The sequence below is a fragment of the Ovis canadensis genome, chromosome 17, assembly GCF_042477335.2.
Source record: "Ovis canadensis isolate MfBH-ARS-UI-01 breed Bighorn chromosome 17, ARS-UI_OviCan_v2, whole genome shotgun sequence".
NCBI classification, from domain to species: Eukaryota; Metazoa; Chordata; class Mammalia; order Artiodactyla; family Bovidae; genus Ovis; species Ovis canadensis.
The window spans coordinates 72,504,698-72,526,145 of record NC_091261.1 but is presented as its reverse complement, the minus strand read 5'-3'; the positions used below and the strand labels follow the sequence as shown (position 1 = coordinate 72,526,145).

The 21,448-nt window shown below is 53.6% G+C and overlaps 1 protein-coding gene across 6 annotated transcripts in view; it reads right to left on the bottom strand.

Annotated features, from left to right (window-relative positions):
* Positions 1-1,135: 1,135 nt before the first annotated feature.
* HECTD4 (HECT domain E3 ubiquitin protein ligase 4) overlaps positions 1,136-21,448 on the bottom strand; it is a 165,877-nt gene continuing 145,564 nt past the window's right edge. For 4 of the 6 annotated variants that reach the window (XM_069558125.1, XM_069558128.1, XM_069558127.1 and 1 more), the window contains exons 60-76: positions 21,214-21,393; positions 18,857-20,163; positions 17,631-17,838; positions 14,944-15,167; positions 14,706-14,857; positions 13,250-13,356; positions 12,451-12,574; positions 10,760-10,950; positions 9,533-9,679; positions 9,269-9,388; positions 8,433-8,588; positions 6,704-6,807; positions 6,371-6,592; positions 5,099-5,265; positions 4,667-4,862; positions 3,905-4,127; positions 1,136-3,355 (exon numbers count right to left, since the gene is read on the bottom strand). In XM_069558125.1, coding sequence (XP_069414226.1) covers positions 3,219-3,355; positions 3,905-4,127; positions 4,667-4,862; positions 5,099-5,265; positions 6,371-6,592; positions 6,704-6,807; positions 8,433-8,588; positions 9,269-9,388; positions 9,533-9,679; positions 10,760-10,950; positions 12,451-12,574; positions 13,250-13,356; positions 14,706-14,857; positions 14,944-15,167; positions 17,631-17,838; positions 18,857-20,163; positions 21,214-21,393 — 3,965 coding nt within the window. In that variant the 3' untranslated portion in view covers positions 1,136-3,218. Of the gene's footprint in view, positions 3,356-3,904; positions 4,128-4,666; positions 4,863-5,098; positions 5,266-6,370; positions 6,593-6,703; positions 6,808-8,432; positions 8,589-9,268; positions 9,389-9,532; positions 9,680-10,759; positions 10,951-12,450; positions 12,575-13,249; positions 13,357-14,705; positions 14,858-14,943; positions 15,168-17,630; positions 17,839-18,856; positions 20,164-21,213; positions 21,394-21,448 lie in introns of those variants that run through there. The other 2 variants (XM_069558126.1, XR_011249996.1) reach the window with 2 other exon arrangements.

Here is a 21,448-nt window from a genome sequence, read left to right as displayed (position 1 = left end):
GGAGTTGGTGATAGACAGGGAGGCCTGGCGTGCTGCAGTCCACGGGGTCGTAAAGAGTCAGACACGACTGAGTGGCTGAACTGAACTGATCCGGCCAGCAGGAGAATCCTAGATGTGACAACGGAGGTGTCTTATTCTCTAGCTTCGTGTGTCTGATAGTCTTCTCTCTGCTGTGAGTGGCTGTTTTTTGCTGTTTCTAGCACCCTGAAGCAACAAACTGAAGGAAGTGAAAGTTGCTTGTTCCTTGTCCAATAGGGTTCTTAATGTTTGTATAATAAATATGTAGGACACAACCACTGTGAGCATTTATTGAGTTCAAAGAAGGTGGAGTCAAGAGAATGAGAATTAAGTGGGTCTGGTAGTCTCCTGAATGCAGACCAGAGGGCAAGTATGTATATGTGCGTGTGTGTGTAGGGGGTGTGTGGTGTGGCGGGGAGTATGTGTGTGATGGACACGGGACAAGAAGGCAGAGCATTGATCTTGGATGGTAGTTCTGAGCTAAGTCTTTCCCTCTTCCCTGCATTTTCCTTTTGCACAAAGTAGTTCTAAACCCACTGCCTGTGCCCAAAGGAGGACATGTGGTCTAAGAGGGGCCCAGACTCTTCCAGTGCAACTGTCCACTTGAGGAAAATCCTCACACCAGATGAGAGTATAACCAGCTCCAGGACAAGGAGTGGGCAAGACCTGCAGGGGTAGGTTTACCTTTGACCTTGGATTTCCATCCCTTCGATCAGACTTCCTATATGAAAACCAGAGAGACTTCCCTGGTGGTCCACTGGTTAAGACTTCATCTTCCAATGCAGGAAGTGCAGGTTCCATCCCTGGTTGGAGAGCTAAGATCCCACATGCCAAAAACCAAAACATAGAAAAAATATTGTGACAAATTCAATAAAGACTTTATAAAAAGGTCCACATAAAAAAAAAAAAAAAAGCCCACAGATTTAAGGGGTCGAGTCGGGGAGCAACAGGTCATTTATAAGCATAATGAGTTAAGAATCACCCCAAGTGCAAAGAGACCATAATAATTAGAAACACTTTTAATTTCTAGCCTCTTGGTGACCCTCAAGCATCAGGGCCATTCAAGGATGTTGGCCTTTTTGAATGTTCTCAGCAAGAGTAGATGACCACACAACTCTTAAGGTAAATAAAAATTAGATGAAGGTTATTTATTGGTGTGACTTTTCCTGTCATGAGCTTCCTTTACACAGCAGTGGTGTAAATAGCATCAAATTGAATGAAAAGTTTGTTAGATGCAACCATAAATAATTATAATAAATATACATCAAGTAACTTTACAGCACACATTTTTTAGGGCCAAGGTTTGGATCTGTCTGGACCTTAATGTGTTCTCTGGGAGAAGCAGTCATGTTAGCAGCAGATACCTTACTCACAGCTGTCATCTAGTCAAGAGATGGGCCAACAAAAGCTTCCTCTTGGGGAGGTAGCTGACAATTCAGAGTCCATTCAAGGGATGGGAAGGATTGGGGGGTGGAGGGACAAAGATTTAAAAATACAGGGAGGAAAAACCACTTTTAGTAAATCTAAAGGCTCTTTCATTATGCAGAAATGAAATAAGAGGATCCTTGTTGTCAGGACTATGTCCTGGTGAGACCCCCCAGTCAAGGGTGCTATTGCCCCCGGGAGGCAGTGGCCGACCATGTTCCTTCCAATCAGGGAAACTGCTGGCAGGCATCTCCAGACGTGACTGATCCTGCATCAAATGTAACTGATGCGACTGGAACAATTCATCCAGGTTTATCCTTTCCTTAGGTCAGGGAATCATTTCTAAAATGGTCCTTAATGCATTTCCTAAGAAGAACAGGGAGGCGGTGGATGCTAACGCCTTTAACTCTAAAATCCATACCTTTCCAACAGGCCAGGGCCACAGCCGAGAAAGGAAGAGCAAATCCTGTCTCTCAACCAGCATTCACACTCCAAAGCCTTCTAGACAGCACTCACGCAGAACTTCCAATATTCACAATATTTTACAATAAATACAGTGATGTGATTTTGCATGAACTGGCAAGGTCCAAAAATGACAGGGTCCAACAGGATGGTGTATGCTGCTCTCGAACAAAGTACCACTGGACAAGAGACCTACTAGGGCACAGATGCGCTGGGGCTGCAGCAGCTCAGCCCTGGTACACACTCACGTGGGGAAAGGAGAGGGTGCAGGGTGGGCCTGGCCAGAGGGCCGGAAGGACCCTGGTGTCTCCATCTAGACTTGAAGGTCTTAATCACTGAAGTAGACCCCAAATGGAGCAGAGCACCTCAGACAGCTCTTTTGAAAATGGGGTGTGGCCTTTCTGCTGCTCCTCACATCACAAAACACCGTAGTGAGGAAGGGCCATTTCTGAGGACAGAAGGGGTCGGGTGGGGTAGGGGGGCAGGCCAGAGTCATGTGCTTTCATGTTGAGTCCCGGAAAAATGCCCCCACTTGAGCTCTGTCCCTTCAGCTCCCAGGCTCCTCTCAGCTCCTGAGCTGAGATGTACCTGGCCTGACTCTGTGGACTAAGGTCAGGAGGGATCCCTTCAGTTGTCCGCTCCTAAGCGGCACTCAGCGGGAGCCTGTCAGACTGGGTCCAGGAGAGTCGGAGAGCAGAGGGTTGTCTGGGTGGGAAAGGAAGGGCAAACCACGGTGGGCTTTTCCTTAGAAAAACCCAGACTGTAGACAAGAGTCTACAGCCGGAAGATCAACACACAAAACTCCCTATGTGTGTCTCCTATGTTTGGGTCACTGGCCCAACCATTTCAAGTTGGAAGGAGGCCTGCAGGAGCCATGTCTGGCAGAAACGCCAGCTCGAGGTGGAAGGCAGGGCTGGCCACAGACTTGTCTGTGGAGACGCGAACAGGGTGCTCTCCGGGCTGAGAGCATCTCACTACCAGCTTCCTGCTGGGCGGTTCTGTGACGTAGCATCAGAACCTGGTGGCCACGAAGGAAAATGTCCAGGAAGATCAAATGAGACACGAGCTGTCTGGGAACTAAACTATCCTACAAACATACCACAAACAGGTAGCAAAAGAACCAACCCATCACGAAACGTACAAATACATAAGGTTAAGTCTTCCAGGACGCCCTGGAGTGTGGACAAAAGTTTGGAAAAGCAAAATGTCGCCAACTCCTCACGCAGGGCCCCAGAGGGGTGTGCCCGCAGCAGCAGGCTTCCCAAGCCGGTAGAGCAAAGCCTCGGTGACAGCCTAACTTTGGCTTCCTCTCCTCAGCCACTCAGGGGGTCTTCGCGGTAGTGAATGGCACAACGTAGTTTCTCCAGCATGATTTCCAGCGAGGAGTACTGGGGAAGCTTGATCATGAACATGCAGGTCTCCACTCGGATGTAGCGAGAATCTGGGGAACCTACAGGAGAGACCAGCGTTAGAGCGAGGGCCCCTCCGCCTCCAGGTTTGCCTCTCTGGGCAGCTCTTAAGACAACCCCAAGGCCCAGTTATCGGCGGGGGGCGGGGCGGGTGGAGGGGGAGGGTCTGGGAGGCTGGGGTAGGGCAGGAGGAGATTCTGGGGGAAGAAAGAGCAGCACAGGCCCCAGATGGCTGGCTGACCTGTGACAGGCAAGTCTGGCCAGCAAAGAGTTTTGTTTGGAGTTTTCAAAAATTAAAAATTTTTTGCTGCATTTAAAAGTCAAAAGATGACATTTCTGAATTTTAAGCTTTTGAAAATCTCAAAGGATATGTCAACTTTGGGCCTGTACTGCCACTTGGCGAAAAGTCAGGTTTGGGAAGCACATGACCCCCTCCCACCCCCACCACCCCTGCACCTCATTTACATTTGGGGTGTGGTGTTCGGGGGTACCTATCCATTGTCCTTCCCCCTTCATGCAGGGCCTAGCAGCCCCAGCTCCAAACAGGGCCCGAGTGTCCCTGCTTGGAATGTGACAGGGAAGGCCAGTACCTGCTGTGCCATCTGGGGGGGCAATCTTCATGGGGTACGGGGGCACATGGGCTGTGTCAGGACCCCCGTCTTTGCAGGGGCAGGTGAATGGGATGCGCTCCTGGTTGCAGGCAAACTTGATGAACTTGCACAGCTCCTCCTGGGCAAACATCTCCAGTGCCCCCCAGAAGAACTCGATGTGCTGGTCGGTCTCCATCAGCCCCACCTGGTACATGGTGTGGGCCTGTGGACAGAGGCCCCAGACGTGAGCAGGCCCGAGCCTCTGCTACCCCAGCCTCCCGCCCAACCCCAGGGCGCGGTGATGACCGCAGGACACAGGGAGATCACAGCTATGACAAGGACTGCAAAGGCAGTGGTGGTAAGAGTCTGCATGACTCTGGCCCACCCGCCAGGCTCGGCAGCAGGGGTTCTACCTACGTTACCCCACTGACCCCACTGGGTGGGTCCTGCCGCTGCCCGTTAGAGGTGAGGTCACTTGGGCAAGGTCTCCCAGCTGGCATGGGTGAAAGCAGGCCACGCTGAGCAGTGGAGGGGCTTCGCCTCTGGTTGGTGGCTTAATTCACAGGCTCTGGAGGCAGGTGACCTGCCATTTCCTGGCTGGGTGACCCTGGGCAAGTGACCTCTCTCAGCTTCTGTTTACTCAGCAGTGAGACAGGGATGAGCACGGCTCCTCTCTTACATAAGGGGGACAGAGCGCCAGGACACGCAGTACTGTACAGATGACAGGCCGCATGCACCCACCAACCTGGCCCGGCCACCAACCTTCAGGAACTCGAGGTTGATGTATGGCAGGCCGCAAGTGCGCAGCTCCATCTCCAGTGGGCTGAGCGTGGTGAGCAGCTGCAGGGGGATGATGGCCCCGAGGCCCGCGCGCACAGCCGTCACACACTCCACGTTCTGCAGCTCACGCAGCCGCAGGCTCCGGATGGCGGCCGCATAGATGTCCTTGTTCTCCCACCTGGGGCATGGGCAAGGGATGACACTCAGGAGGCTGCTGGCAGCATTTCCTGGACCTCCCAGGCCAGGCAGCTCAGGGAATTCCTTTCCTGCTCTGGGTGTCACCCGCCCCAGAGCCAGTGTTCCTGAATATGGTCCTTCCACTGAAGATACTCCACCATCTTTCCCGGCGCCCCATCCTGCCTCCTGTCTTCCCCCGGGAAAGCCACCTGGCCCCGTCCGAGGCCCTGCACTCACGCCACGGGGATGTGCCGGCCGCGGCTGCACAGCTCCACCTCCTCGCCGGTCATGGTCAGGTAGGTGAACCGGCAGCAGGGCTTGTTGGGCCCCTCAGGGCTCTCAGTGGCCAGGTGCTGGGAGGCGATCTCGGCACACAGGGCCTCCAACTCCGTCTCGTCGTTGATCTGGAAGGAGGGCATGGCAGAGTGGGGCTGACCACTGCCCTGCTCCTCAGATCCCCAGTGATAGAACCTCATTCCCGATTGGGGACAAACATTGGGTATTTTGGGGTGGGGCTACCCTGGCCACCATGAACAGGTAGGTGGCACTGGCCTGGACCGTCAGCCATGCCCTCGATTCAGGGTTGGGCACTGACCAAGGCCTGGCTAACAAGACCAAATTACACCCTCCCTTTCACTGGTGCGGGCACGGCTGAAGGAGGGTGAGCCTTGTACTGCTGGGGCATCCTGAGACGAGTCATTGACGATGTTATCGGAGCACCTGGATTCAGCTCTGTCTGAAGCCCAATCTATATTTATACTTTCAGTTTTAAGGTCAAATCATTTTTTAAAAAAGTTTTCCTAAGCTGGTTAGAGCTGGGGTTTCCTGTCACTTGTCACCAGAGAACCCTGACAATCCCATCTGTGGAAGGTACACCGGCCACCCTCCACCGTGCGGCATACTGAAGTGCATGCGGGGCCAGCCAGAGGAGAACAGCCCCGTGGCTCTGGGGTGGTGAAGGCTGCGGGCACCCCAAAGGAGGTTCGTCTGCTTTCCCCGCCAACCCTGGGGTGGTTCTGTCTCCCGGCACCCTCTGGGGCCTTGCCTATGCCCTCTAGACGGAAGCCTTGGCTGGACTGTCTGCCTGGACACCGTCTTACATCCCTTGCCTGCCTCAGGTTCTTGGTGCCCACCCACAGCTCTGGGAGGGCCTCTCAGAGCAGCGCCTGGCAGTGACTCATAACCCCCAGCCCCTGGGGGGTGTCCTGCTTTGACCCTTTAAGCAATGCATTGTGGGCCACTTTCTGCTAAGAAGTCAGCCGCCATCCCAGCCCTTCGCTTTGCAGCTCCTGTGTACCAGCTGCCCTCAAGTGGCAGCTAAGGGGATTACAGAGAACCTGGCAGCAAGGACCTGCCCCCTACCCTGCCAGGGACCTCAATCTGTGGGGGGGTGGAGGGGGGATGGGGTGCGGGGGGGGCTCAGCTGATGCCTCCTCCAGCAGACACGGGGCAGGGGCACTGTTCCAGAGCCCCGCGGCCCCCCAGAAAAAAAATGCGCTTTTCACTTACACTCTCAAATTTCTTGACGTAATTGTAGGTGAGTACGTCTGCTTCCTGCAGGTCTTGGTCAGGGTCCAGGGGCTCGCCCACCAGTGTCTTCCAGAAGGAGGGCAGGAGGTCCAGGGGAAGGGGGACATCTGCTCGGATGGCGATCCCTAGCAACTGGCCCAGGAAGTGCAGCAGCTGCTCCTCCCCGTAGGTGATGGGGCTGGGGGTCAGGATGTACTTGCCCTGGAAGCCGAGGCAGGGGCGAGGGATGGACCACAGGGGCTTGTGGAAGGCGCAGAGCTGAGCCCCCGCCCCTCAGGGAGCTGCCCGCGGGGCTCAGGCCCCATGTCTCACCTTGTTCTTGTTGACTGCGGAGCTGGGGCACAGCAGGAGGAGGGATAGCGAGGAGCTCTGCAGCTCTCTGCACACCTGCCACAGGAAGTGGCGGAAGGAGCCGCCTGCAGGACAGAAGGGGACCTCTCAGACCCCCTGCCCGCAGGCCCTGTCCCCACTGGGACACCCTGACCCCACTGGGACATCAGCCACTCTGCCCCCCTGCACCAGGGCTTTGCTGAGTGGAAAGAACCCGCCCGAGGGCTGAGGGACCTGGGTTCAAACCTGAGGGACCACTAACTGGCTGGTGGCTCCCAGGGAACCGCATCACTGCTGAAGCCAGTCTCCATCCCTCCGCCTAGCAGATGGGGGCCATCACCACACCCACCTCCCAAGCTAGTTCTGGGGCATCCATGAGATCAAAGTCAGATCCTTTATGGGTCGGCTGTCATGGCTGCAAGCTGACACTGATATGAGGGCTTGGGGGACCTGTGTCCATCCCCTGCGCTGGGCCAAGAGCAGGGCCCCCGGCTTCCTCAGCACGGCCTCCCGCCAAGCCCAAGGCTCGGCGTGTTCAGTGAGAACACAGATAAACGGATGGACATACAGATACAGTGCGATGGGCAATGGGCAGTGAGCAGCTCCTCTCCTGCTGCCATTTCAAACGTGCCCCTGGGCGTCTCATAGAACTCCTGTCTGTGGCCAGGCTCCTGCATCCTCCCCCGGGCAGCCCCTGTCAGTGCCCTCAGGTCTGGGCGTTGTGAGGAGAGCTGTGTGTGCGGAGGACTTGCTTGGGGGACAGATGCCAAGGCCTGGCCCTCAGAGCTTCCACGGAGAAGCAGGAGACTCCTGCCTGCTGAAGCCGCCAAGGGCTGGGACAGAATCAGACAGGCCTGGGTTTGAACCCCAGTGAGCCTGCCGACTGGGGAAGCCCCAGTTTCCCCATCTTTAAAGCAGGGCAGTGCTGGTGTCAGGAGGAGTATAAGCTGTTGAGCCTGGGACTGGCTTGTTCTCTCAGTGAAAAGAGCTGTCCTCAGCCAGCCTCCGAGTACGGTGTGCCCAGGGGAGGCCACGGCGCTGTCTGGAGGGAAGGCTGCTGCAGGGATGTCTCCATGATCAGGGTGGGCGTGGGAGATGGAGCCGCTGAACAGCCTTCCTGCCCAGGGTGCCCAGTGAAAGAACGTTATCCTCCCACCCAGTGTGGGAGGCATTTTCAGAATGTCTGAGCTTAACTGAGGACCATGAGGGAGCACTTTCTGAGTGGCTGTCCCTCATCCCTGCAGTGTGAAATGGCAGAAGGTGCCATTTTTATCGAGGGTTCCCCAGACCCCTGTCTCTTATGGGGCACATACAAGCTTTTAGCCCGACCAACCCCTCAGTCAAGGGCTCTTCCTGGAAAATAAGTCCAGTCCACACTGAGGGTGTCTCTCCACTGAGGGTCCACTCTGCCAGAGATGCAACCCTAACACTGATCAGAAGCTGCGTCCCTGAGCCTGCATGGCTCAAGGCTGAATTCCCAGACCAGCAGTGGCACCACTCCCCAGAGGACAGGGCCTAGGCCAGGGCGGCTGGGTTTGGAGAACCTGGGACCACTGGTCACTTGGGGGCAGTCCTGGCTTCTGTAGAGAGCAAGGTAATGAGTATGTGGGGAATCTGCTAATGGGGAAGAATTGGCTGTTTAACAGTAACCCTAGGAATTTCACACTCTATACATGGCCTCCAACCTGAACTGGCTGGGGACTCCACTTACTGGTGCCATGGACCTCCTCCCCAGTGAAGCGGATGTTGAAGGCATAGGTAGGGTCGCCGCCACTCGCCAGTTTGACGCAGAGCTGGGAGGAGGGCACTGAGGCCAGCTGCCTGGCTGCCTGGCAGAAGTAGGAGTTCTCAGAGGCTCTGATTTCCCCTGGAATGAGACAGAGGAGTTGCTGAAACCTCTAAGCAGCCACTGGCCACCTCCCGCCTCCCAGGACAGGAAAGACTCCTGGCCGGGCCGTGCCTACTGCTCCCATACCCCCACCCCTGGAGCAGCCCCTGCCTGCCCTCAACTCCTGGAACATCTTCAGTCGTCACGTCTCCGTCATGGGGGCGGTCCTCTCAAGGAGCCTACGGCCCTGTTCTCCACGTGGTCAGCCCCTCCCATCCTGCCACGTGTCCTGGGGATACACCCAGGCTCCTCTCACTACCCGGCTCATGCCCCTCCCGACATCTCTCTGGTCATGTGCTGTAAGGGAGACTCCTGGCTGCCTCCCCAACATCCAGCCTCCCCTCTGCTTTGGTGCCTGAGCCTGGAATTTGGCAGGTCCACGACCAGAGTGAAGCCCACCTCTCCCGCCGTGCCCTGCACGGAGGTGCAGCCTGTGCTGCTGACACCCCTCCTCCTACCTCCCGAGAACAGTAAGCTCTGGACAGACTAGACGGGGAGCCACAGGCTGGAATTCAGAGCAGGGCGGCAGGAGCACTCCCACCCACGAGGGACTGTCGAAGCAGCTCCCACATCCTCTTCTAGAGGCTTCTTTCACGTGTGAGAAATCAACTAGCCAGGTGCCGCTGCAGGCATCTTCTGGTTTGCGTGGCTCATCTCACCTCCCACGATCTCCAGCGGGTCCAGAGTGATCTCTGGTGCCGCGTGGTCAGCCGTCCTCTGCACCGTGGCGTTCAGCACCCGATTCATGACGGTCACCTTTGTGTCATAAAAGATCAGCCCTGGAGGGAGGAAGGTGGGAGAGAGGCTGGGACAGGGTGGGTGGCTTCCCCCACTCCAGTCACCCTGAGGCTGTCCCCTTTGCACTGTGCAGTCTCTTCTTGGGGGGCGGGGGGCGGACAAGTTGCTGGCGGCCGGGCACTGACCTTTGGCCTCCTTGAGCAGGGCGGCGATGCTGTGCGTGTACATGGGAGTCTGGCGCAGCTCCACCAGTGGCAGGAAGAAGGTCTCGAGTGTGGTGTTGAGGGACTGCAGCAGAGCGAAGCGCAGGCGCAGGCTCTCGATGGGCACGTCTGCGGGGCATAGTGGGCAGGGGTGGTCAGGCGGGGGCTTGGTCTAGTGAGCCTCAACTCTCCGTCTATCTGTGAATCCCTTGAGGGGCCTGGTCACCGGGAGGGGTAGGAGGCTGCCGGTGAGGGAGCGAGGCCAGGCGGAAGCAAAGGGCAAAGCCTGGGTTCTTGAGGAAGCCACAGGTCCCCTCGGCCAACTCTGGGGCTGTGCCAGGGCTGCATGCTATACTGTTTTTAACTTTTAATTTTCAAATAATTATAAGCTTAAAGGAAGTGGCCAAAAAAAAAAAATGTAGAGTCCTAGGTACCTTTCACCTAGCTCCCCTCAGTGTGACATCACACATCAAGACCGGAACTGTGATGGGGGCACACTGACTTGTACTTGTCCGCCCTCACGTGCGTCCCCTCTCTGACCGTGAGACTTATGTCGGGGCAGCTTCTTGCTCATGTTCACGGTCGCAGTGCCCGCAAGAGAGCGAGGGCTCGGACATGCGGCTGATGGGAGTGAGCAGGCTGAGGGGCCTGAGGAGCAGCACATGGGCACCAAAAGCCTCGAAGCCAGCCCGGGGCCTACTGGGTCGTGGCAGGGCACCCTCTCCAGGGGTGGATTTCTGGAGAGTGTCCGTTTTTGTGTGTGTATTATTTTTCTGTGCATTCCTGGTTTCGATAAAAAATGCTGTTTTCCTGTCATTAAGGATCGTGCCTCCAACACAGGCTACCAGATGGCCTCTTACCCCCAACACCAGGCTGGCATCCAAAGTGGCCTCTAGGCAGGGGGGGCCTGGGTGTGATGGCGGGGGTCTTGTCTCCCAGCCACCACACTCCTGGGTCTGCTCCTTGGCGTGGTTGCGAGGAGCAAGTAATAAGTCCTCGAAAACTTTAATTTGGCCACAATCACAGCCTCCTGTCTTTCTCTCTCTCTTTCCTTACCCACTCGGTTCACAGCAAGTGTTTCTAAGGATTTGTTTAATGGCTGTGTAAAGGGCTTTGAGTCCTGCACACCCCCGGTGCCATCATGGGTGAGGCCCCCACAGGGCAGCCCAGGCAGTGGTGCCTGACTGGCATCCCCCTGGACCCACATACTCAAGAGACAGGCCACTCTGGGGTCAGCGGCATCTGTAGGGTCCAGATACACCTCGTGGGGATGCAGACGCGCGGGCGTGATGGCCAGGTGGCGGCACAGCCGGTTGATGTACTGCACAAGCGCCACATCCATCTCCAGGGTCCACTTCCTGGAGGCCTTGTGCGCGTGCCGGACGTCGATGCAGGCACACCTGGGGGCAGGGATAGGCAAGATAGGGTGGTGGCCACAGGGGGACGCTGGGTTCCTCCACAGTCATGTCCCAGCTCCTGTTTATAAGACAGCCTTGCCTTCCAGGTGTTTCTTGGTGCTCAGCCAAGTGCTGACTATAGACGGAGGGACTGCTCCTCTTGAGCAGAAAGCGCTCTTCAGAAGAAGCAGGCTGAGAGTGGGGTGTGGGGAGGGCAATATGCATCCCCATGTGCCTCCCTCATGTCCATGGATTACACGGTCCGAGGGTTAAAGATATGAGTGGAGTCCTTGGGTGAAATCTAGGCTACAAAGCACACCTACTTCCTGGGCCTCAGTCTTTCCCATCTATAAAATGGAGCTGGTGATAGCATGACCTTGTGCCATCAGGAGAACTAAGAGGACGCCCATAACGTACACGACACGGTGCCCGGCACCTCCCAAGGGCGGTGCCAGTCACAGGTGTCCTTTACCCTGTGACTCTGCCCCAGGTCCAGTTACACAGCTCCTTGAACAGGCAGGCAAAGGTGTGTGTGTGAGGGCTGCCTCACTACTGCCACATAAGGTATAAATTATAGTTTCTAAAACCAACCAGAGAACTTGGCCCTGCCACCGTGAGCCAAGGCCCATCTGGGCATTGACTCTGAGCCTTCAATGAAGGCACAAAGCGCTGGTGCCAAGCAGTACACAATTTCTCAACTGTTTGGAAAACGGGGCTTTAGAAAAGCATGCTTCTGGCAGCCATTCCTTCTCTGAGGTCCAGAGCCTCTTGCTGTGGGTCAGGGTGTGTAGGCCTGTGTGGTGGAGCCAGAGGGAGAGGGCAGGGAGGTTTCTTCCAGTTTGCAAACATCTTGCCTGTTTGGGACTCTCTTACAGAAAGGGAAAACCATATTTAGTTTGACCCTGGAGCCTTGGCGACTAGTGACCCTGCTGTGTTCCCGCCTGGGAGGGAGAGACGGGAGAGGAAGTGTGACGCCAGACAAAAAAAGACTCTTTGGAATAAGTCATCCCTGTAAGGGACTGACCTGTCCCCTCCCACCAGTTTCTATGTTGGAGCCCTAACGCCTGCAATGTGACTGTGCTGAGACAGAGCCTTTAATGAGATGAAGTTAAACGAGGTCACAGGGTGGCCCTCATCCGACAGGACTGTGATCCTCATGAGAGGGACAGACACCAGGGATGCAGGCGCAGAGGCAAGGCCACGTGAGCACATAGTGTGCAGGTGGCCGTCCGTGAGCCAAGGAGAGCCCTCCGGAGAAACTAACCCTGCAGACACCTTGATCTTGGACTTCCGGCCTCCAGACTGTGAAGTACTGGATTTCTGTTGTTTAGAGCACTGTTTCAAATGGGTGAGAAAACCCACTTTAGCAAAATTAGAAAATAACTCAATAGGCATTAGAAACAGGCCAGATGGAATGGCTTCCCAGGAAGTCATCTCTTGGGAACTGTCTAGTGGTTGAGGACAAGTTTTCACAAGGAACTGACTGGGCTGAAGGCCTCTTACCTTTCAAAGTGAAGATCGTAGCCGCAGGATAAAATCGCTCTCCAGACGCTGCGGATGTCTTGCTTGGCTCGGTCGATCACAAACTTGTGAAATCCTTCTAAGGTCAGGTACTTCTCCTCTGGGACTGACGAAAGAGTGTTCACAGAGTTAGGAATTTGGTGAGAAGCGGGGGCCCCACATGATGCTCTCAGTGCACCCTCTATTTCAGGACCCAATTCATCTAGCTCCTCTGTCTCCCGCCGTCACTCCAGGGTCTATTAGCAGACCGTCTCCACCCGCTGCTCAACTCGCATAACCCCTCAACCTGACAGGTGGACACCAAGGGGTGGGGCGCTTCCCCTCCAGTCCCATCTTCCTGTATCTCAAACATTCCTGACTAAGCAATTTTTATGACAATAACAATTGTTTATGATAATAACAATTGTCAGCTTTCTCCAACTCTGCTTGGATCTTTAGGAAGATGAAGCTCTAATGCTCAGATAAGTGCCCTCTGGGAAAAAATTTCTGAGCAGATTGCCAATCTTTACTTTCAGTCACGATCATCAGTTCTCTTGGGGATGTGGTGTTTCTGGAGCTACTAATCTGACCTCCACAAGTTCAGGTCAGCAGAGACGGAGGCCTGGAGAAGTAACTGGAGTCAGCCAAGGATGTGGTCTGTGTCGTGAGCAGGGCTGCCCTGCCTAGGCTAAAATGCGAGGGAGCCAGGCAGGAAGGGAAAGGCAGGGAGACTGGTTTCCAAGCTGAGCTGCCTCTGTCCAGGGTGAGACAAGCCTGTCTCAGGCCCCAAGTGCTTATTTACCTTCTTGTTTCTTGGTGGGTGACTTTTCGGGGTCCTTTTCATCTGGCTTGCTCTTTTCGGGTGACTTGGGCTTCACAGTGGGCTTCTTCTCACTCAAGGCAGTCCTGCTGTAGACCAAAGCACTGGAGTCGGGATTCCTCACGCCCTCACCCTCTCCTGGCAAGGGGAACGCAGAGCCTCACCAGGCAATGGCTCATCCTCCCCCAGCTACAGCAGATGGTTCAGGGGAGGCTGGGGTCAAGACCAGCTCTGTTCTGATCAAGAAAGCTTCCTGAGCAAATTACGGGGACAAACGGACAATTTAAAATGTGGACAATCTTGAGGTGACGCTTTCCAAACATTCTTTCTGCTTACTTCAGAGCTGCACTGCCCAAGACAGAGTCACTAGCCACATGTAACTACTGAAGTTTAAATTGATTGCAATGACAAGTCCAGTTCCTTGGCGGTGCCTGCACAAGTGAAGTGCTCAGAAGCCACATGTGGCTAGGGGCTATTGTGCTGAATTGACTAGCACAGACAAACAGCACATTTCCATAGTCACAGAAAGCTCTACTGGACAGTAATGATTCAAATGCACCATTTGTGTGTAAGTAATTAATGGACACTTTTTTCTCTGATGATTTAAAGGATTCCTCTAGAGACTCTTGCTAGGTAAAGCTTTACTATCTGAATTTTAACTTGGGAGCCATAAACTTGTATCTAAAGAAGATTCTATCAGATAAGTGTACAGATCCACACATGGAATATTATGCAGCTACCTTAAAAAGAAATGGGGAGGGTCTTTTTGTGCTGATATGGAATCATCTCCAAGATCAGGAATAAACAGAAAGAACAAGGTACAGGCTTTCTGTAAAGTTGCCAACATCTGGGTATGCTTACACTTGCTTGTGTATGCCTACACTCACTTGTGTACACCCAGAAGGGTTTTGGGAGGCTATGTATGGGGCATTGCAGCCTCAGGGAGGGGACCAAGGATGGAGAGGAAGAGGAGTGGCTTTGATACTTTTGAATATTACACTATTTAAAATATAACAAAATAATACATATGCACAAACAAAACCTTTTGCATTTGAATGTTACAAGCAGTGGCTATCTGGGGGTACTTCAGTATCTTCCAGTATGCATGGGAGCACTTTACAGTCTTTCTACAATAACCATGTACTATATGTGTTGGTAAAAGAATTCAGGCTTTTTAAAGAATTCTGTACATTTTAGACATTTAATTAATTCAGACTGGTCTGCTTTCCAGCCTGCATGGTCCAGATTTTACTATCCCTGTGTATCAAAAGAAACGTTCTCTTCTAATTGATGAAGGTGAGGGCACAAAGGCCCCCGGCAGTAGAGCAGAGTCAGAATGTCTGGCTTCCCTGAGGTGCCCACAGCCTCCCAGGAAGCCTGCTGGCAGGTGGCCCGCGTCCTCCCACCAGCCTGGCTCTTGTGCTCCTCGGCCGCCCACCTGACGCTGTTGAGCACTGCCTTGTCCTTGGTGGGCGGCTTGGTGATGGGCCGCTTGGTGCTCACCACCTTCCCGGGGTGCTGCTCCTTCCCCGCCTTGCTGTACTTGCTCTTGTCGAACTTGGGCTTCGGCACACCGTACTTCCTCAGGATCTGGGGCAACCAAGAGGGAGGGCCTCAGGCTGAGCCCAGGGCACGCCTGAGGCCCAGCACAGGAGTGGCGGGGACGGGGTGGCTACCTGGGTGAGCTGGTCCTCCAGCACCTTTTTGGGGGGCCGGACATTGGTGAAGAAGAGGTGGAGGAGGTTGCCTGGTGTCTGGGAGTTGATCTGCTCTTTGCTAAGATAAATGTCCGACACTTTGATGGGCTTTGCTGGCGTCAGGCTCAGCATCTGCTCCGAGTGGGCACAGCTCTTAAATATCTCCGTCAGCACCTCTCTGGCCCCAGGCACCAGCTTCTCACCTGTCACAGGATGGAGGGAGGGCAAACGATTCTGCCGTGAACACGCTACGTCGGGACAAGCCCTGCAGCACCTGATTTATTTTTTATTAGCAATTTACTTGGGAAGTGGGTACCAGGAGGTTAGTGGTGATGAGGAGCTGTCCACTGAGACCTGGTGTCCCTGCTCTGTGAGCACACGTCAGTGACACGCCCAGCCTTCTCTGCCACGAGGTGTGGCCCTGGGACACGGGCCCCTCCTGGACCAACCTGCTCTCTTCGGTGCCTGTCCCTGCTGCTGGCTGCGTGGAGATGACAAGCCCCCTGAATGGTGGACCTCAGGGCTTACGCTGGACTCTTACATGTGTTAAGAAATAAAACTTCCACTGGGTCTGAGTCACTGTACTGTGGGGTCTCTTCATTATGGAGGTTGAACCTCCCTTAACTTCAAGAATGTGTCTATGACAGATAGACCCCAGGGAGTGAGAGGATGTAGAGGCTGCAGGAATTTTCAGTGCAAAGTAGTCAATACAGTTGTTCAATGGTTATTGTTACAGGATACATTTCAAACCTGGCACAACCAGCAGGTGGAAAAGAAAGTTCTCTCAGATACAAGAGGGACTTCCCTGGTGGTCCAATGGTTCAGACTCTGAGCTTCCAATGCAGGGGGCCTGGGTTCGATTCCTGGTCAGGGAACTAGATCTCACATGCTGCAAAAGTTTGCATATCGAAACTAAAGATCTTGCCTGCTGCAACTAAGACCTGGTGCAGCCAAATGAATACTTAAAAAAAGAGAAAGTTCTCTCAGAAACAAGAAAACTGTCCATGAGTATGAGAAAAAAAGACTTAGTTTTTCGGTCCCCAAACTTATTTTTTTGGTCCTCCTGAAGATGCTCTTATCTTTCCTAAGGGGCTAGTCAGGATCCACCCACGTGTTCCTTGTGGCCAAGGGTCCCCCCCATCTGGGGGCGGGACTGACCGTTCTCTTCATCCCCTCTCTTTGGGGTGTGGTCAGGGCCACACCCAGTTCAGGGGGACGGGGCTGTGAGAACCAGAGCACAAAGGCTCCCTGGGCATCTGGGCTGAGGGTGAGGAGATGGGTGTATGGAAGGCATGACCAAGACCTAACAGGCGATTCAGTACAACCACAACTCGAAGGAACTCAAGCGAGACGAGTGTGGCTATGATGTGGCAGATTCGTTTTTGAAAGACTGAGCACCGTATGCAGAAGGCTCGGCTGTCATGCAATTGGGAGCTAGAAGTAAATCCATATCGAAGCATGAAAAGACCGGTATAGCATTAACTGCAGCAGGAAAAGACCCAGGGTTCCCACAGATCTCACACCAGCCAAGCCCATGCGGCAGATGAGAGCGAGGGGGCAAAGTGCCACCAGAAAGGGCACAGGGAAGAGAAGCAGAGCCTCGGGAGCGAGAGTCAGACAGACTCACAGACCGAGACACATAGTTCAAGGCAATATTAAAAACATAAAAATTAATATGAAAAACCCATGATGAGCAAAATAGTTAAAGTTCTGTGCTGAGCCATATTGAAGCCTGATGCAAAAGGAAAAGTCTTTAATACTGATCCTATCTGTATTTAAAATTTTAATGGTTTGCTCACCATGGATATTTTACATTAATTTTGACTTTCATAAGTACTGTATTAAAATACTACTTCTGAGTTTCTTCACAGCCCCATTGAATTCTGTGGCCTCACTTACCTCATTCTGGTCCCAGCCTTGGAGCAGTATTTCAAAATTTCATGACTAGAGGATAATAATTTGGAACAGCAACAAAAACCCATACCCAATATTACATTTCTGTCCTCAGCAAACATAAAACAAACTCAACCACTCTATTGTGAAATTTCAATAATGTTAAAGAGTTGGAAAAAAGAACATAAATTAAAAAATTTGAGAGAGACTGATACAAAATAAAGACAACCACACAAAGAACTAGTTACAAAAAGAAAGGGGAAAAACTGCTGTTGCTTCTGTTGCAAAGCAACAGAAGAGATAAGTTCTGAGATAAGTTCTGAGATAAGTTCTCAGCCTCAGGACCTGCTAGACGCAGCTCTGTGGGTCCTGGGTGAACAATAGAAATGGGGAAGCCAGACAGAGACACCCCCCCCCCCCAACATACGAGCCACCAAATGACAAAGGACTCTGTGGAAAAGAAACTGGGACAGTTTCTTCCTCAATAATTCATTTTAAAGGATGAGGCGTCAGCTGTCCTCAAGCATACAAACTAAATGATTACCAGTCATGTACGCAGCACATTCTAGCTCCATAGGACACAACAAAAGAAATACACTTGAATTCAGACAAGGGGAAGCCTGACTAGACAAAAAGAGGAAAAACGACGTGAATGCAAGCCCACATTTGAAGCTGATGCAGGCTGTGGCACAGTCATTCCCGGTGGTCTCTTGGCTGGCTGAACCCTGAGGGAATAAGTCTATTCGTTTAAAAAAACAAAATCTGTAACCCACCTTTAATTGACTTATCATTGAAATAATCTTCTAACCCTGGGCTCCCCTGCGTATCGAATAGACTCTGATTCACTACAGACACCGTGAGGATCTCTTCTGTTGACATTTCCATCAATTCATCCTCACCATCCAAGCTTGACAAACCTATCAAGTCATTGTTGTTAAATAAACTTGCTCGAATTTTCTCAATTTTGGCTCGGGACCTTATCTGTGTGAACAAGAGAAAGAGTCAGGATTTAAGTGGAGAAACCAGTCATTCAGCTGTACGACTGACCTCTCTTTCCCTCCTGTCTGTCCCAAAGCCCTCTGCTAGTCTTCAGCGTTCTGAGCGCCACCTGACCAGGGCGAGCTGGCCTTCCTGACAGAGTCTCTCTCAGGTGCCAACAGCGGTTACTTGCAGAAGATTAACTCAAGCAGACACTCCTGCTGCTAAACCCTGGCCAGGTCTGTGGCTTTACTGAACGCCCAGGTGGTTAAAGGCCATGCTTGGTCCAGGCTCCGAGAAAATCTCCAGGGAGAAGATGGACGGATGAGAGGTGACTCTGGGAGAAAGCCAATCCCTGAATCCTTGAGCTTTCCTGTCAGAGCCCATGGGGTGGGGAGCGAGGGGGTATAGGTTCTCTTCCCAGGGCCTTCCTCGCCATATCCAGTAAGGGGGAGGACCGTTTTCACTTTGCACCTGACTCCTGTTACAGAGGGTGCAGCATTTCTACCCAAGGAGGCCCATGAGACAGATGGCATCATGAAGTGGAAAAGGAACCTGGCAACACGCACAGCACCTGAAACTTGGAGTCACTCGGAACAGAACAGCAAGTCTGTTCTCACATGCTCGATGGAGATCCCTCCTGCTGACGGCAATGATTAAAACAACCCAAGGCCACTCAAAAAGATGCTACTGGGGCCGGAGAGGGAAAGCACTCAATAAAGCCCACTCCTCAGGAAAGTTGAGCCCCTGGAGCCCCTCGGCCTCCCTCCCTCCCACTCCCAGCAATGAGCTGTATTTCCTTCCTGACATCAGACTTGCCATCACGCTCAGAGATGTGACCTCAGACACAGATAACTAACATGATAAATCATTGCTGTTGCTAACAGCTGCCTCAGGCAGCCCCATAAGTGCTCCGATGTCACCTATTAGTCCCTAGGAAACAATAATGCAAGGCGTAAAGAGGCTGGGGGGATTCTAACTGCTCATGATTTAAGTGGTGGCCAAGGCATGAGGTGCTGACCTCCACGACCGCAAAGCCTTTGATGGGGCGTGCTGCAAGGGGCTGGTTGTCCAGGGACGTGACTGTGTACATGGAGCCCATGTCTGACACTGAGGCTGTCTCTGCGTTGTCCAGTGGCTCGCCCAGGCTCCCCAGGCTGCCCAGGCTGCCGGTGCTACACAGGGAAACGTCCAGGCTCTCCTGGCTGGACACCACATGGGGCTCCAACAAGCCTGCAGGGATGGGCAGCTCCAGGCCTGCAGGCAACGGATCCACAGAGAGGTCACTGACTGTCTGTGAGATGCCCTGGGAGCTGCAGATGGAAGCCTGGCTGGTGGACGCGGATGCGCTGATACTCATGGCGGGGGTCAGGCTGCTGGATGTGCTGACCTCCAAGCTGTCCGTGCTGGGGAAGCCGAGGGTCTTTTCCGGCTCGGCTTTCCCATCACCCCCCTCGGCCTTATCTTTTGGCTTCTTGGGGTCTTCGTCCTGCAGGGGGATATAGATCTCGTCCTTGAAGACCCCGCCGTGGGCATTGCAGGCCTTGCGGATGGCACCCCTGACGATGCCCTCGTCCAGGTGGGTGGGGATCCCAGAGATCACCAGCAAGCGGCTGTGGGCGGTGGGACCCACCAGGGCCTGGCAGGCGTCGGCGATGGCGTCACTTGTCACGCCCAGCCCCTGCGGGTCCTTCCTGGTGAGGTGCCGGAGGATGATGAGCAAGGTCAAAGCACGATGGAACCACAGCATGTCCTCGGGCTTGCTGCCCCCAATGCTCAGCACGGCGGGGTCCGAGTCCACAGAGCGCGAGGACTGGTGCTTCCCGGAGGAGGAGGCCTTTTCCCGCTTCATCTTGACTTTCTTCCTCTTGGACAGGAGGCTGGGGCTCTGTGGAGTCTGTCCTGGGGAAGACGACGAGGAGGATGACGAGTCGCTGAGGTTCGGGGCGGTCGCTGAGGTCACCCCACTGGCGGTGACACTCACGTTGGTGGGCAGGGTCACCTCGGCCACCGCCAGGCAGCCCTCCATGAGTGCGTGGAAATACGTCGAGAACCGGCCCTGGTCAGCAGCTGCCGTGGCCCCCGCGCCTCCGCAAGCACTGCCCGAGACCCAGCTCTGCGTCTCCTCGTCGTACAGCTTGTGAAGCTCCGACTGCAGGGCCATCAGCATGGCCAGGCAGGGGTTCAGCTGGAGGGCGATGGACGAGGACAGGCCGGCTGGGTGCTTCCTCTGCTCTAGGCTGTGCACCGTGCGCAGGAGCTCTGCCAGGAGGTGGAAAACCAGCTCCTTCACGCAGGCTGCCATGTCTGTGGTCCAGAGGAAGTTGCCTGAGGCAAATGAAAGCAGTCATCACTTAAAACAATCACCTATACAGAGCTTACTATGCTCCTGGCACTGCTCTGACAGAGTAGATCCTCACAGCAACCACATGAAACAAACATACATCCTTCATCCTCATTTCACAGATGAGGAAACAGAGGCTCAAAGAGCCAAAGGACTCACATGGCTGCTACACAGTCACACGATCTCACAGGGCAGACCGACGCCAGGGCTGGTGGCCCTAACCCCTGTGCCACCTGACTACATGGAGTCAGTTTCTACAGCTCTGACCTCCCAAATCAGTATTTTATTTCTCATAAAGTTATTAAGTAGGTTGGTGACAAACCACTTTCCTCTCATATCATCTGTCTGAACCCCTGAGGGCATATGAGTTTGCAACATGGTTTCCCCTCTGACACTGTATTATGAAAAAACACAGAAAAGTTGAACAACTTGTGCAGTAAATATTTAGATGCTCACCACCTACGTCCTACCATTAACCTTTGCTGTGTTTGCTTTATTGCACATCTATCCATCCCTCTATTCATCTATAGACTCACCCTAGATTTTGATTATTTCAGAATGAATTGTAGGTATCAGTATGTTTTATCCCTAACCACTTAAGCAGACACATCATTAAAGTTCAATATTTAGAAAACTTTTGAGGTCAATATATAGGCTAATTTCACAACTCTTTAAGTTTACCATTCCATGAGTTTTGCCTAAATGCAATCTCTCTTTAACCTTTCAGGAGCTGTTACCATGTTTGCAGGTGATAGGGGGCATGGAAGTGAACACTGTCATAGAATCAAAGTTACAATAATGGCATATGTTTGTGTTTGAAAGCAAAGAAGGATCAAATTAATCTTGTTTTCCTAGTTAGATGCCACCCTTCAAAATAACGACAATATCCTGCAGATCATGGATGTGGAAGTCTAACCTCCACTCAGTTCTCCAGGCCCACTTGACAGCAGCTCGTGAGAGGTATCGCTCCTCCAGGCCACTGTGGCCACCCCCAAGCAGCTTCCCTGGCCGATCCCGGGGATGGCGGGCCTCACCGAGCAGCTCCACCACTTGCAGGAGGACGGACGTCGGGATGGTGTCAGGCTCGTCTTCAGCTCTCCCTTCGCCATCCTCTGATTTCCAGGACAGCAGCTGCTCGGCGAAGGCCATCGCCAGGGGGAACTCGAGGGGCAGGGAGTGTAACACCAGCACGGCTCCGGGCGGGGGAGACACCCCTAGAAGAAGCACCCGGAAGGAAAGCTTGTGATTGGCAGCACCTGATCAAAACTA